The sequence below is a fragment of the Genypterus blacodes genome, unplaced genomic scaffold (assembly GCF_046128005.1).
Source record: "Genypterus blacodes isolate CSIRO-AG114 ecotype Tasmania unplaced genomic scaffold, CSIRO-AGI_Gbla_v1 ptg000029l_1, whole genome shotgun sequence".
NCBI classification, from domain to species: Eukaryota; Metazoa; Chordata; class Actinopteri; order Ophidiiformes; family Ophidiidae; genus Genypterus; species Genypterus blacodes.
In genome coordinates, this window is record NW_027466842.1 from 5,668,849 (window position 1) to 5,684,703 (window position 15,855).

Consider the following 15,855-nt stretch of genomic DNA (forward strand, 5'->3'; position numbering starts at 1 on the left):
TTGTAGCCTTCGTCTCACCATGGCAGGATAACCATCTAGCCTTTCAGCAGAAGGCCGGCTCTTTCTAATGACTGTTTCCAATGAGGGAGGACAGCGGAGACGCTTTGTCCCACTGACACTAGTGCATTGAACCAGTTCAGGGTGATGGAGAATTCTACCACTTGTTAATATCTGGGCAGTTCTACAGCAAAGGTGGTCTGATTTAAAGTATGACAAAGAATCTGACTTGTTCAATCCTGGGGTCCACTAATTACATGGCTGACTATGTTTAATTTGTTAAGATCAATTAGATGGAGTTCACCAATCACACCCCACACAATTTTTCATATCAGCTATCCCCTCAAGACTTCCTTATAAGCCAGTGTATTAGGGCTGACACACGAGTAGCGTAACAATAGGACTATTTGCTTATCTGTTATCTGATGAAGTGTTAAAGAGTTTTTCCGAGCATATTTCCTGTCACCTGATTGAAATCTGAAATCTCCATAAACGTGTAGTAAAAATATAGAGAGTCGGATACTTTACCTCGTGTTTGAAAACTAGTAAAAGAAGTTAACAAAATGTGGGGTTTCAAAAGTGTATGATGGTAAAAGTGAGATATGCTGGCATGAGACGGGAAAACACGATACTTTGAAGTCTACAGGCATGCAAAGCACCGAGGGAAAAACATTGAGAGGATGACAGACTGAGTGACGAAAGTACAGAAACACAGCAAGGGCAAAGCAGAAAACGCTGTTCTTTACTTTCAAGTTTAGAGGTGCAGATTTTGACAAGCATTTAGTTTTTCTTCTCTTTTCTTTCTAAAGACGGAGCCTGTGAAAAGCCGTCTTTCAGACCCCGACTGAAAGGGGGATTAGACCGAGGCATGCCCAGTGAAAGACACAAACATTCCTCTACACTTCTTATGCGTTTACCTGTCAGAGCGCCGCAATAAAGCTGCTCCCATGTGGCAGCGTGCCAAAGCTGTGAATTCTAAAGGTCTGTTAAAGTCTTAACAGCGACGTGGCTCTGTGTCTTTGCTAAAGTAGGCAAAGGAAAAACAGATTGTCGCTTTCAGTTTCACCGCAACAAAAGCACAACCAATATTTCTCTTAATTGTAAAAGGGTTATTGGAATATTCAGCCACTTCTAATGATAATTTTCACAGTGTGCAGATCAAAGGAAAGTCCCCCAAAATAAAACAATCTATGTCTTTTTAGCGCTTCCATTGGCTGATGCATGCTTGTCTGACCTCTTTGCATCTGAGTTGAACATCAGATAGGAGCCCTTCTGGACACCGCTTTCTTGTAGCTATGTCTAAGGTTCATTTGCTATGGCTGTAGCCGATAGTATGTGTGAAGAATGCTTGGATTGTGCTAAGCAGAACATAAATCCTTAAACTGCACAAAACCTCCTCTTGTCCCTGTCTGCAGTGAGAGAAGTAATGATTATTTCTATCATTAAGATTGTTACAACGCTTGAGGGGGGGTCATTGTAAGACCAGTCAACCTTGCTATGTCACGCTAACAAGTGCTAACCTCTGTGAAGCTAAAGTTTGGGTCCCAACAGTGTAATGTGAAGTTTCTTTTATCGGCTTGTTAGGCAGAGATCAAGCACTCCTGCCTGACTGAGTCCTGCTCGACTTCCACGTACTGCATTTAGAGTTCATTGCAGCATCACAATGAAATAAATGTTTGAAGATATAACGGCAGTCTAGGCTGTCCAGCATAGCCACTGTGGACACATAAACAAACCACACTGAGTTTCGTCACATCATTCTGGGATTTTGTAAATTCAACAGATGGCTCATCAGCTTTATTTCACATATAAACTTTGATATTTCATTCAATGGGAGATGCAGAGTTACACCCACTGTGATCTCTGTGAGAAACAATCATCAATAATATATCTACAAGTTCCTCTCAGACATTATCAGTGCAGTTTTGTATTTTGCCATTTTTGGTCCTTTCAGCTCTTAAACCCTGAAGGTCAAATGACTCAGCCTTCCAAAATCCCCCATTTCCCTCAGCAACCACAGGACATAGCGAGACGCACCGACTACTCAGACCCACGCTTCTTCTTTGCGTCGGACAGGAAACGCGTATGACATCAGCAACGGCCTACATGGAACAATGAAGTGAGCTACTGTGGCAAATAGCGCTGTGTGCTGCTTGGTGGTGTGTCACTGTGGTTTGGTGAGAGAGCTGCTTGGATCAGAGGAGGGAAGCATAGACCGCAGACTTAATTGTTCTGACATACTCAAAGTATCTTCATCTTTGTGTTGATGGTGTTTTTTCCTTTGCTTTGTGTTCTGGTCTCTTTGTTTCCTCTTCACTGTGTCCTCGTCTGTCTACCTACCTGCATATCGAGACACAGGTCCTCTATTCTGCTGCCTCATCGCCAGGTATGCCTCCTATTTTTGAAGCACTTACCTTTTAGTCTTTCCATCTCCGTGCTTGGCCGTCAATTAGCACTCCTGCTCCACTCTATGTGTATGTTGTCAAAACGCTGAGACAGTGGACTGACTCACAGTGACTAAGAGAGGCCTGAAGTGCTCGCCTGTCCTGACCCGACTTCAAAATAAAACAGCTTGGCACGCCATCCACACAAAGCATCACCAAAGACAGGGTCGTCCTTGTACAGCACAAGATCCCATGTCAGTCCCTCTTTCAGAAGTGGCTTTAAATTTGACTCGCTGCTCACGAGAATCTTGGACGTCTCGGAACAATCACTGAAACCCAAAGCCGTCATCATAATGCATCTGATTGTCAGTCAACGGGAAAGCATGCTGGAGTACACAGCTGCCTTTTGACTCACTGTTTGATCAGCGTGTTGACTGTTGGTGCTTCACTGTTGATTGATCAGTTCTTTGTTTTTCATGAAACTGCTTGCAGGCAGGCCACATAGACATAATCGCAGTAAATTCAACAGAGATTATTTAATTTAATTCGCATCAAACAAATAAAGTGGCACAAAATGACAAGATGATGATGGTACTTATCTGGATTTATATAAATGTAAACAAGTGGTGCGGAAAATAGGTATGAGAGAACGTCCCTCGGGGGGAGACACTGACGTCTTACCCCAGTCATAAATAAAGCATGGCAGCGTGCGTCGATCCGGGCTAATGAGGATCTGCTCTCTCCAAACCCTGGCCAGATTCCAAGCCAGGGGCGATGGAAGCAAAGGGGTGTGGAGGGGCGTGTGAAGAGAGATAGGAGAACAAAAGGAAGGAGGGAGAGGCTTGTCAGTCTTTGATCTGATGGCTGAGGCAAAGAATGGACGTGATTTCTCCAAGAACCGGTCTGGAATAACATTCAACACCCAACATTTAATACTTATCTGATTCATTATTGGGGATTAAAGTTGGTCTGATTCACGATTGGTGCTTGGCAAACATATCATTGAGTGGCAGGGGTGTATTTTGTGGGCTATAAAGATGAAGATGAAGGGCTTTTTGGGGAAGGCTTTTGTATAGAGGCAGCAGAGAGAGAAGAAACGACTTCCAATAATATCTGGCATTTGTGCACCAATAAAAAATTTATTCATTTCATTTCTATTCAACAAGTGACATTCATAGAACTGATTCTTTTCTTCATTATTTTGTTCATTTGTTCTAGCTGACAGGATATGAACGCAGAGGTGTTGTTGAGCACTTCATAAAGTGTTTCTAAAGTCATTCCGCTGAGTTGTCAATCTGTCCATACAGCTCTCTGCAATGCTTTGTGTATTGTTAGATGAAAGCGTTGCACAGTATATCACTATATACAGTATGCTGTTCATAGTTCTGCTTTCAGAAAGAGAAATGTCGAGGTCATAGAGTGGTTACATGATTCCAGCTCATTCCTCTTCTGTCCTTCCATTCTCCTTCTGTTCACTCTCTGCTTTCTCTTTCACACCATCAAACTCCTCATCACCGCCACCCACCACCCTGACTCAGTAAGTGGGAGCCCCACCCTTGTTGCGCAGAGGGGAACTGCCCGTTTTGTTTATTCAGGTGCCGTGAAAGGGAAACATGCCTCGTTTCCTCTCATCATTATGTCTTCTTGTCAATCTTCTCGATGTGCCGTGCGTGCAGTCACAGACGTGGCAGAACTGTCAGTCACCTCTGGCTTTCCTGTCTCATGTCTCTCTCTCATGTGACAGGATGTTCAGTCTGAGCATATGCCAGCCAGTGAACTAGTATATGCTAGAATGTCACAACCTACTCATGCCCCACAACAACACACACACACACACACACACACACACACACACACACACACACACACACACACACACACACACACACACACTCTCTATCTATCTAGAGTGTCTCTCTGTCTCATGGAGATGTGGTTCAGATACAAGTCACAAGAGAACTTTCATCAGGATTACTTTATGTCTAACTCGGCCTCTCTTACACATAGAAAATCAGTATGTATCAGGAACAGTAAGTCAACATACACAAGTTAAGGCATGTCTCTAACTAGGAGCATAAGGGTTGTTTGAGAGTGTATCTAGGACAGTGTGTGTCTGCAGTCTGTGTTTTTCTAACCAGCACCATGTAGTTCCCCCTGCATTCCAGCTCAATGTAATAAGCTGGCAGAGGTAGTGAAATGGTGATGTAATTGGAGGTAAAGTGTGTTACAGGGTGAAGATGACACTCAGTGGTGAAGCCTGGTTGGGTGAGCTGACAGGCTAGTTAGGGTGATCATACTGACTTACTCAGGCAGGGGGACAGGCTGCTACCGCCATTCAAACTGTCTCTCATGGCATGTGGTTATTCAATGGCCAACTGGGCGGCTGTGTATGTGTGCGTGTGTATGTGTGGAAGAGAGAGGGAGAGAGAGCAGGCACAACAGATGTACAAGACAAAGAGCAAATGTGTGTGTTTGCGTATGCGTGTGTCAATTTGTCCGTCTGATGAGTGGGTGCTTCAGCGATCTAATCAGGGAACCTGTTGTGATCCTTCGTGTCCCTTATGAGTCACAGTTCCTTTCGCTCGCCCGACCAATCGCTGTGCGTGAGATGAGCTGTCAGTCAGCAAGACTTTTTTGGCCGCTGTATTTTGCACTTGTACTGTTGTTGTGTCACTGTAAGCTGCAGCAAGATGTCGCATCTCGCCTATTCTGTCCCGTTCGGTCTTGTTCCAGACTGTCGTGTGTCATTCCGTCCTATCTCAGCCTGTGTTGCCATTAGTCTCTGACTTGTTTGTTACCTTTATTTGGCTCAATCACAGTTGGGGCTGTTTAAATTTGCAATAATCTACTCCCCACTGCCCACACAATGACATTATCCTATTATCACTTTACTTATGGCCACCATTCGTCTCTCCAATAGCTATAATGAATGTTTTTGCCTACAAATGTGAGCTCACTTCAATAAAAAGCGTTTATGTGAAAGAAGACTAGATAACTTGCACAGTATAGTAAGACATTAAGATATATCGGGTCTTATTGATGGGTGTTACCTCTAAAAGGCCTTCGGGACAGCAGTGTATCAATTCAGGCAGCAGGCAGGCTTTATGAACCAGCATGGAAGACCAGTCTGCCTCAGTACTAATGTCTTATTGATGTGTTATCAAATGCCTCAAGGGCTTATACAAGTTACATCACTTAGTTGATGAACATTAAGTGTCTAGGTTGTGGACTGTGGTGGATGGTCTTCATTCAGAGGGTGTCAAAGACACAAACACACAGACGGTTGTTATTAACACAGACTGTGTGTGTTGTCTGTCAGGACCATGTGTCAGGTCGCTGTGTGACATGTGAGGTTTGTGAGTGCAGTTGGTGGATCAAACATGTCAACCTTTGCTGCCAAGTGTCCCAGTTGTTTTTCATCTGTTTAACCTTAATCCACAGTTCGAGTGTGTATGAGGGTGTGTGTGCATCTGTGCGATTCCTAATGTTCCATGGGTGTTTTCCTTGGCACAGGCGATAATCCACCTAGCTGTGAACACACACACCCACAAACACAGACACACTCTCCCGAAAGAATGCCTTCGACTGCCAATCCCTCAGATCCCACAGTGTGCTTGCACACACACGCACACGCACACACACACACACACACACACACATTGTCATTTGAAATAATGCCAGTTATGCAATGCCAAGAGCCATCAGTTATGTGTGTGAGCACGTCAGTGTGGTCACAGTCATGCTAATTTGTCAAATGTGCATCGGAACAAAAGTGTGCAGATTTGCCAACTGTTGGGGTGATCCTGTAGTGAACCCTAATACCAGAGCTGCAGCTCCAGCAGCCTGGTCTGGTAGGCAATATGAACTCCTGTTAGCTTAAACATTATGTTGTAGAAACATTTCTGATTAACAATTTAGGGTCAACAAAAATTACTCCAATTTTGATTTATTCCTTTACTGCATCTTGCCAACAAACACAATCCTGTTTCTGACTCGAGCTTCGCCAACCACTGTCACTGATTCTCTTCTACTAATCTAATTCTAACCTCCAAGTTATGCATGTGGATGTGGCGCCTCCTGCAAGATGTAAACGTAGATATACACACCCACACAATGAACATGCACCGCTAATAATGTCCTCACTTCACTTCATAAGAAGACATTTTGCAAGGACTGGTCTCACGGTGATGTTGCTGTGCTCTCTGGGTGCTCACTCGTTAGCTCTCCTTCCTGTAATTGGCCCGTTGAGTCACCGCTGCCCACTGGCCCTCTCACTGCAAGAATATCTGGGCCAATTTAAAACAGGAGAGGTATCAGAAGGCGAAAAGACAAAAGACAAGAAATGCTCTCGATAACGACACGTGTTTTCAAGTTTCACCCTTTTGTCTGCATCTTTTAAAGTAACAACATTTTCCACAAATACTGCACCCCGCCATTTATCAGCACTCTTTTTAAGCGGCATTATTAAAGGCTGCAGTGCTATTAGGCAACATGGACGGTGCCAACAGTGTATTTTTATCTGCTCAGTTGAACCGATCCCCACTGTGCTTGATGTGATTAGGGACTTGATTATGGCTGCTGGGCTGCGTATTTGCACAGTAACATCAAACAGCATCATCCATCATGTGCCACCACAGGTTGCATGTGCTGTTTGTTTTTGTTCTTAAACCCTGGTCAACAAGACAACAATATCAAAGGCTTTTCTAACGTTGACATTGACATAAACTGGCGATCAGCAGGCGTTTGGGTTGTTGCTCGTCTTGGTTTCTTTACTTTTAGATCTTTTGTATAACACATAAAGAAAAACACTGGCTCGGTTTCCCACCACACTGGACTATAAACAAGAGCTAAAGTTTTGAAAAAAGGCTGTGGCTAAATTCCTCTAACACATTGTGTTTTGCTCTGTATAAACTAGTAAAGTAACTTATCAGTCTGTAAAAGAGATGCTGGATCGGCTGCAGCTTTATATAAAGAAGCGAAATTGGTTGAGTTGCATGTATTTAGGGACCTTCCGCAATGCTCACTAGAACACTTACACACTACTCACTACACAACAATTGTGATGGAACTCTACAAGACCCAAATTTAGACTTTCTGCATTTCCCCCGCCCACTCCCAGACATATTATGCAGAGGATTTGGCCTTGAGTCATTCTTAATTTCCTGTTTCCCCCCCTCCCACCTCGCCTGTTTCTCACATCCCTCGATCTCTAAACGGCCCCTAACTGCCAGTGTCTCCCATGCTTTATCACAGCGTGCACAACCTTATTCTGCCTTCCCAGATTGCTGTTTAATAGGAGCCTTCCTCTCTGGTGAGCAGTGATAAGCTAATGGTTCAGGGATTGCTCACCATTTAGCCGCCCTGTCTGTCAAAGAAGAAAGGACCAAAGCTATGCATTTCTGTTATGGAGTTCAAATAAAGAGTGAGAGTCAATAACTTTCGCCTCATGCTTACGGTGCCAATTACAGAATCATGTGTGTGTGTGTGTGTGTGTGTGTGTGTGTGTGCAGGTAGGTGTGCGTGTGTGTACCAGATGATTGGCTTCTGCTACTTCTGTGCTGATTGGCTTCACAGAAAGCGGCTGATTAATGCTCAGTACCTACTTGGTCCATTTAAATACATTTGAATAGCTCAGTTACTGCCTTTCGTTTTCCCTCTGTCTTGCTTTTGACGGTGCTCAACCAAACGTTTAAACTCGATGTCATTGTCTTATTCATCCTGGATCGCCGCGACCCTATTCATTAAGTTAAGAGTTTCGAGTTTATCACACATTCCATCAAGTTTATTCAGACTGCAGGAACAATTTAGCAACAATAGAGTGAGGAAATGAAAACATGAGGCTGGAAATTGGCTAATGCGAGAGTTGATCTTACGTCTACTGTGTGAGGAGGGGTCTGGTGGGAATAACGACACGAGTGTGTTCAGTGAGTGGCCTCCTGTGAGTGTAGAAGATTGGATGCCTCTAATATTGTAAGTAGAGAAAATTGGACATTTCCAGCATTGGATTTTGCTGCCCTCTGATGTGGCCCTTGAGCCTCCCACCAACACAACCCTCCTCTAGATTGAGCTGTCCTCCACTGCTGATTGCTCTAGTGTCCTCTGGCGATGAGACCATGAGAGTGTGTGTGTATGCGTGTGTGTGAGAGCGAGTATGAGGGTATCAAAGCACCAGAGACTGGTCTTTGAGGGTAGTCTACATTTCCTGGACAATTTCATCAAGAGGTGGCAGATCTGAATTCACACTGGCAGATGTACACACGCCCACGCACGCACGCACGCACACACTCACACACACACACACACACACACACACACACACACACACACACAGACTTACACACACATTGACTTTACTGAGTCAATTATAAAAGATAACCTGAGTCTGATATGAGGATAAACAAGTGCAAAAGTAACGATCTGTTACAGGCGACCTTTCCTGTTGTGCAGTAGATGTGGGCCCAGGAGTGTGTTTGTGTGTTTGTGTGTGTGTGTGTGTGAGACTATATTTGTGGATAGTTGCCTCTTTTCACCCTTGCATTTATGTGTTAACTGAAAATAATCACACACTCTTTGTATCTGTGAAGTCGGTGTGTGTGTCTGTGTGTCTGTGTCTGTGTGTGTGTGTGCGTGTGTGTGTGTGTGTGTGCTGTTAGTGAGTGTATGTGTGTCCAAGTGTACGTTTTCTGCACTTGCCGCAGATGTCCTTCAAATGGCAGGCAGCAAGCAGATTGCACTGGAAGCAATGGCCAGAGGACTATAGTACACACGCACTCACACACACATACACACTCTCACACACACACAAACACCAAAGTGTGATGGCCTCTAGCTCAGGCATTTAAATGGCTGTCCCAGGGGCTGACAGATTGCAGCTGACCCTTGATAGCACCATGTTCTACTCCTCCATCCATTATCCTTCTCTCTCACTCCATCTCTCACTCCTTCTCTATTCGCTTTACCTCTCTCCTTCTTCCTTCCTCTCTCTCCCTTTCACCTGATCACCTTTTCAATCCCTGTTTCCTCTCATTAACACACTGAAATTGCCGCTCCATTCTCCAGGCTTCAACTCACGCCCTTTGTTAGCGCTTGCGTAGGCTGTGTGTCTGGTGTGTGTGTGTGTGTGTGTGTGTGCGTGTGTATACACATATGCTGATAGTACTGTAGGAGACACTTGATGTCATCTCACTCTCTCAGTTATAAGAAAAAGAAGAAGATTGCTCCTCTTCACATTGAGCCTGGATGAGACACTTAAAGAACACTCAGAGTGAGAGAGAGAAAATAAGTGAGATATAACCAGCGGAACAGAGGGGTTGTTAGACACACACACACACACACACACACACACACACACACACACACACACACACACACACACACACACACACACACACTGTATATTGACAGTGAAATACAACACGGATCACCATTGCAGTTATTAGCACCCGGCCACAACTGCAGTAAATGAAGGTGGGCCGCCTGCTTTTAATCGTTGAGCTGCTGCACACAGAGATCCATTGATTACTTTGAGGATGAGGAGCATGACAGTCGCCCCAGTCGATACCTGCACTGGGCCTATAGACTCCACCAGGTGCATCGCAATGACACTTTGATGGAAGTAAAATCATTAATCTTGCCCTAAGGTATGTTTTCTGTGTGTGTGTTAGTGTGTGTGTGTGTGTGTGTGTGTGTGTGTGTGTGTGTGTGTGTGCGCTGAGGTTTCTATAAACAAATTCTGTGCCTGCGATAGATTAATATTCACTGTGACACTAATAAGCAGAGAAACAACAAATCAGAATTAGCCCAGTAAAAACGACATCTCTGTGTGTGTGTGTGTGCGTGCGTGCGTGCGTGCGTGCGTGCGTGCGTGCGTGCGTGCGTGCGTGCGTGCGTGCGTGCGTGCGTGCGTGCGTGCGTGCGTGTGTGTGTGTGTCTACATGTTAGGTTGTACTATAAATAAATATGGGTGAACCCGTGTAGAATATCAGCACAGGCTGATCAAGATCATGCAAGGAGATATCAGAGAGCCCTCAAGCAGGGAGGAGAAGAATGTGAAGCAATGGCTGCTAAGGTGGGAATTACAGGGAAATTGTTAAACTGGCTTGTCACCGTGCGGCCTTCGGGTGAGTCGTTTGGCTCAGTCAGAGGCAGTTAGGTCCTTCTTTCACAGAGGCAGTAACACAATCTGAATGGGAGTGATATAACCTGTACGCTGCTTAACCCAAGGTGAAACCTGTGGCGCAATAATACGCAGCAACAATGGAGACGTCAGCGTCCCTGGGTAATTCGGTCCCTGTGACCCCGCGTGTAACTGGGTGTAGAGAATGGATGGAAGCTGCATCATACTGCTAATGTCGAATTCCAACCCGGCACTGTTATGTGTGTGACAGACGAGTGGAATAGTGAGAGAGAGAGAGAGAGAGAGGGAGATAGAGAGAATGGAATAATCTTGAATTATTGTTTCTTTATGAGGAATGTGATTTGTTTAGTTGATTGTTGTTCTTGATCTCTCTCTCTCTCACTCTCTGTGTGGGTGTGTGTACGGGAATATATCATCTGCATAAGGAATGTCACCCACATGAATTCCATTGGCCTGGTATCAATGATGTGGACGATGTAACTTCTATTTTGTTGAAATTTGTTCTGATTTCAGTTGCAGCTTGACTGTCATTTTAAACAACTCTGACAGGCCTTGGTTAAATTCTCTGATGTGATGCTCCGTTTATAAGTGTGTCACATACACACACACACACACACACACACACACACACACACACACACACATCATAGATCTTCTCATGAACATGCCTGTGTGGCATGAAGTCCTCATTAAAATTGCATGTGAACAAACATTGCTACATGGCTGTTATTGCAACAGCGCACTCTACATCTTACACACACACACACACACGCACACACACACACACACACACACACACACACACACACACACACACACACACACACACACACACACACACACACACACACACATGCAGAGCATAGCTAGAGTGCCATCACACTGAGTTCAACCGCTGCATTTAATCAGGCTGTCAACCTTATGTTTGGGATCACTTTTGATCATCACATTCTGGACCAAAACAAAGACATTCTTCTTCTATAATGTTGTTTTGTCCCGCCTGTCACTTCCCTCTGCTGCCTCCTCATCCTCTCTGCTCCTCTGTGTCTTCTTTGTAGGGGAGCACCTGCGCGTCTGTCCCCAGGGTTACACCTGCTGCACCAGTGACATGGAGGACAGCTTGGCAAGCCTGAGTCGCAGGGAGATGGAGGGACTTCTCAAAGAGGCCGGGCGATCTTTACAAGCATCCCTGAACGGACGGTACAAGATCTTCGATGGTGAGTTTGCGGTTTGGGCGCCACGAGGGCAAGTGATGGACATCTCTGTGTATCTGTTTTGATGTCGGTTAAACTCAAGGACACAGCTGGAGGTGTTTTGTGTCTCCTTTGACTTTTTCACTCCAGGCTCACCCAAAGAAATTTTGCTTTCAGTGTCAATAATTGAAGGAGATGAAGTAGACTAGAGCATCGATCTGCTGTCATGTTTCAGCAGAGCAGCATGGTGACGCTTCTCAGTAGCTGCTCAGATGCCAAAGATCTCTGCTTTTGTCCCAATAGGACCCCAGATTTCACATTTTGCAGTTTGAACTTAAAGTATTATTCAAACATGACTGGCTTTAAGCCTTTCTCCTAATCAGAGAGCATTGATAGTGCCCGAAACGCACAGAATAATTGTGCAAAATCTATGCAGCTTAAAGATAAAGTGTAATTGTACTTGATCTGAAGCGTGACAGCCTGTTAGACCAGAAAGCTGATATGAATTTAAAAAACGTTATACATGGGATTTTACTTTGCTTAGTTTGAACTTGAGAGGATGGCAGTGCAATTTATTTAACAGAGTACAAAAGAGTTTTGGTTTATTGGAAGAGTTTAGTAAAGCAAATTCGATCCCTTGGCACAATGTTTGTGCAACAGTACTGCATATTGGAATTATACGCTTGGATCAATCCTGTTCTATTTCATGGTGGGATTTGATCCAAATGAAATTGGAATGAATTCAATTGAACAGAATAAGACTTTGTTGTGAAAATTTATCCAAAAAATCTAAATCTTAATTTTAACTCTCCTTTGCCAGCACACAGTCGTGACACATCACAGGGCCAATATCATAATAAAATAAAACACTGAACTCTAAAGACACTGAATTCCTATGGGATTGGGTGTGCGTGTGTGTGTGTGTGTTGCAAGAAGTCACGATGTCACTGCAAATTAGTTTAGATGTGTAATTGTGAAGCTCAAGGTGTAAAAACAAATGTAGGAAAGAAGAAGAGAGCAGGAGATCTCAATCTTCCATTATTGGCACAGCGAGGCAATTATTTGTGTGTAATGTCCTGCTTCAGTTAATAAAAGAGTGCTGCACTCGTTCCCTTTGGCCGGACGGTAACAATAGATCTGTCTGGGGCTCTGAGCTCAACTAGTTCCCCTGACCTTTTCAGATCACAGTGATTAGTGGCCGAGTGACATTTGTTTACTCTTCTTCTAACGCTTTCTGTCTCTCTTTCTCATGGTCCCTCCCTTTCACCAAGGGTGCTGTTGCCATGCCAAAGAGATACAGTCATCCTGCCAAAACACACACAAGAACGCGCATGCACACACACACACACACACACACACACACACACACACACACACACACACACACACACACACACACACACACACACACAGGCCAAGACATACAAGTTCACTCCAAGTTAGTTTATGTCAGCCGTGAACTTTAAACAGCAGAGTCTACAGATACACACATTCAAGCAGCACTCATCTCTAAACTCTAAACACTCCAACGATGACATCAAAACCATGCAGATAAACACACACAAAACAACGGACTAACGTAATTACAGTGATAACTTTGCTCACTCTGAAGCCATTTCCAGCTTGTTTTTGTAGATGTAGACTGTTTATATTTGAACTGCTTTGTAACACAAAATCAATCAGTTTGTTCTTTTTTGCGACCTCAAGTTCAGCACCCTCATCTCCTTTCTGTTCCTCTCCTTTCCTCTCCTCTTAACGATAGCTAAAAGTTTAAAGTTAAATCCTCCTTCACACACTTTTCTGTCCTTTTTTGCTGTTTTTCCGTGACCCCTTAATTCACATCTCTTCATTTATAAGGTCTTAAAACCTTCAGTTGTTGACTGTATTATCTGAAGACAAGAGAAACAGAGGCAACAATATGTGGCTAATGGCGCCGTGTTACAATTTCCCGCCACAGAATTGGGGCATCCATCTATTCAGGACGTCACGTAAAACCCATCCGTTTTTACCTCATTGTGCTTCAGGCCTTGGAAAGCAATTACCACTGAACTGAGTCATCGCCAAAGTCAAAATTCTTCCTTGCTGTTAACATGGCGGCTTCGTATCAATGTGAGGCCACTCAGACGTTTACGGTTAGAAATTTACGGTTGAAGAAAAAGAAGAGGAATCCTGAGGGGCATTTTAAGTGAGTTTAGAGAAAAGTGTAGCGACATTGTACCCCGCTGCCAGTCCCTGCACATCTGGCTGTGTTTAGCAGGGTGTGGGCTAGCTAGCGCCATGTGGCTAAGTGTAGGGTGTTACTGTTCCAGCCCAGGCAGGCAAGGCCTTTTTAGGTCCAGGGAATCTGGAAGAAGCCCCAACCAAGCCACAGATTAGAGGGCCAGCGTGCTCAGATACAGCTGGCTCCGGGCCTGTGCGCATATGTGTGTGTGTGTGAGAGAGAAAGAGGGAAAGAGAGAAAGAGAGCGAGATCTATGCATATGTATGTATATGTGGTTTGTGTTTTCGATCCCCTGTCTCTTCGGGCGCTGGCGTAATCAGAATAATATTAACTCACAGAAAGCAGATGCAAAATTGTAGCCAGAACAATTGAACAGATGAGCATCGAGGGTGAAAGATATTCAGTAAATGTGTGTGAAAGAGAGAACAAGTGTGGAAATGTGACATATCGGGGAAAGGGATGCGGAGAAGACGGGTGAACTGAAAAGGAGAGAAAGGGGAAGTCAGGGGGCGGGGGCAGTACAAGAAGGAGAGCAAGGACGAGAGATAAACAGGTGGTAACGTGAGAGCGGTTGCCAGAAAGTGTGAGGTAGATAAAGAGAGAGAGGGAGAGAGAGAGAGAGAGAGAGAGAGAGAGAGAGAGAGAGAGAGAGAATGAACGGGGGAGATGAAAATTAAAAGGGAAGGAAAAGGTCAGAGAGGACACGGAGTGATGGCATTGTGGAGTGGTGTGTATGATAGACGGACGGAAGGCTCCAACCTGGCAGGTGGCGTTTGGCCTAACATGCTATCAGCGAAATCTGGATACACCGTGCATGAGTTTGTGTGTGTGTGTGTGTGTGTGAGAATTAATGAATGTGGGAGGGTGTAACCGATCCTGCTGATGTTCAATAGCTACAGAAAAGGGAGATACTTTATAAAGTTTATATTTATTCAGCTAGCGGCATTTATATATATATATATCAAAAGCGACGTACACACAATGTGTGGTAGCCTGATCTGCTGTTTGGACATGTGGGAGGATGAACCCTCTCGCTGTGAGGTGATGGTACGATCCGCTGAGCCAGAGTTGTTTTACAATCAAACCAAATTAGCGTTCTGAGTTTACCTGAGACAAAAAATGACAAACTTCACACACAGTCAACAACAAAAAGCACAAAACAAGCCTTTGATAATAATCCGATTAGAGATTAAATCAAACAAGGACGTCACATGAAGAACGATAAAACATTTTTGTCTTTGTTATCGTGTATTTCATCTTCTTCGCTCCTCACTTTCCTTTCGTCCTTGGAGCTACAGATGGATGGACCAACTTTTCTGAGACGGCCTGTGAAATATATTTCTTGTCTGATCTTGACCTAAGTCCTGAGCCACACAGACGCACACACAGGCACACACAGGCACACACTCACACACGCACACACGCGCACACACACGCACAGAGCTTAATCAGATTTGATCAGCACTGGCTCTACTTCTGGTTACACTCAGGATGGACGCTCTTATTTATTCATTTGAGTCGATGTACATTTCCCAGCCAGCCTGTTGAATAACACATGATGGGGACAGAATAGTCTCAAATCTGAGAGAGGGAGAGTGACATGAAGACCACCCGGATATATCCAGACAACAATCTGGATACAGAAAAGACACTAATGGTTCAATCTGTGTGTGCGCGTGTGTGTGTGTGTGTATTCTCAGAGTAATGAACATTTTGTTAGACAGCTGATATGAGCAAACAGTTCTAATTGGACACTGGCGACACCTTCTATGTTCTACCTTCTGAAATATTCCAACAATTAGGCAACAGATTTAATCGCACCTCCCTCCGCCCATCGTCTAATTTCCAGCTTTCAGGGTCACCTCTGATGAAGCCACACGGGACTTCAGACATCTGGCATCCCGTACAGTGGTCTTGATTATG

General features: G+C 44.4%; 1 protein-coding gene across 1 annotated transcript in view; it reads left to right on the forward strand.

The window, feature by feature from the left end:
• gpc1b (glypican 1b) overlaps positions 1–15,855 on the forward strand; it is a 49,526-nt gene that overhangs the window by 16,543 nt on the left and 17,128 nt on the right. The window contains exon 3 of the mRNA XM_076144991.1: positions 11,577–11,735. Within this exon, the coding sequence (XP_076001106.1) occupies positions 11,577–11,735 (159 nt within the window). The remainder of the gene's footprint in view (positions 1–11,576; positions 11,736–15,855) is intronic.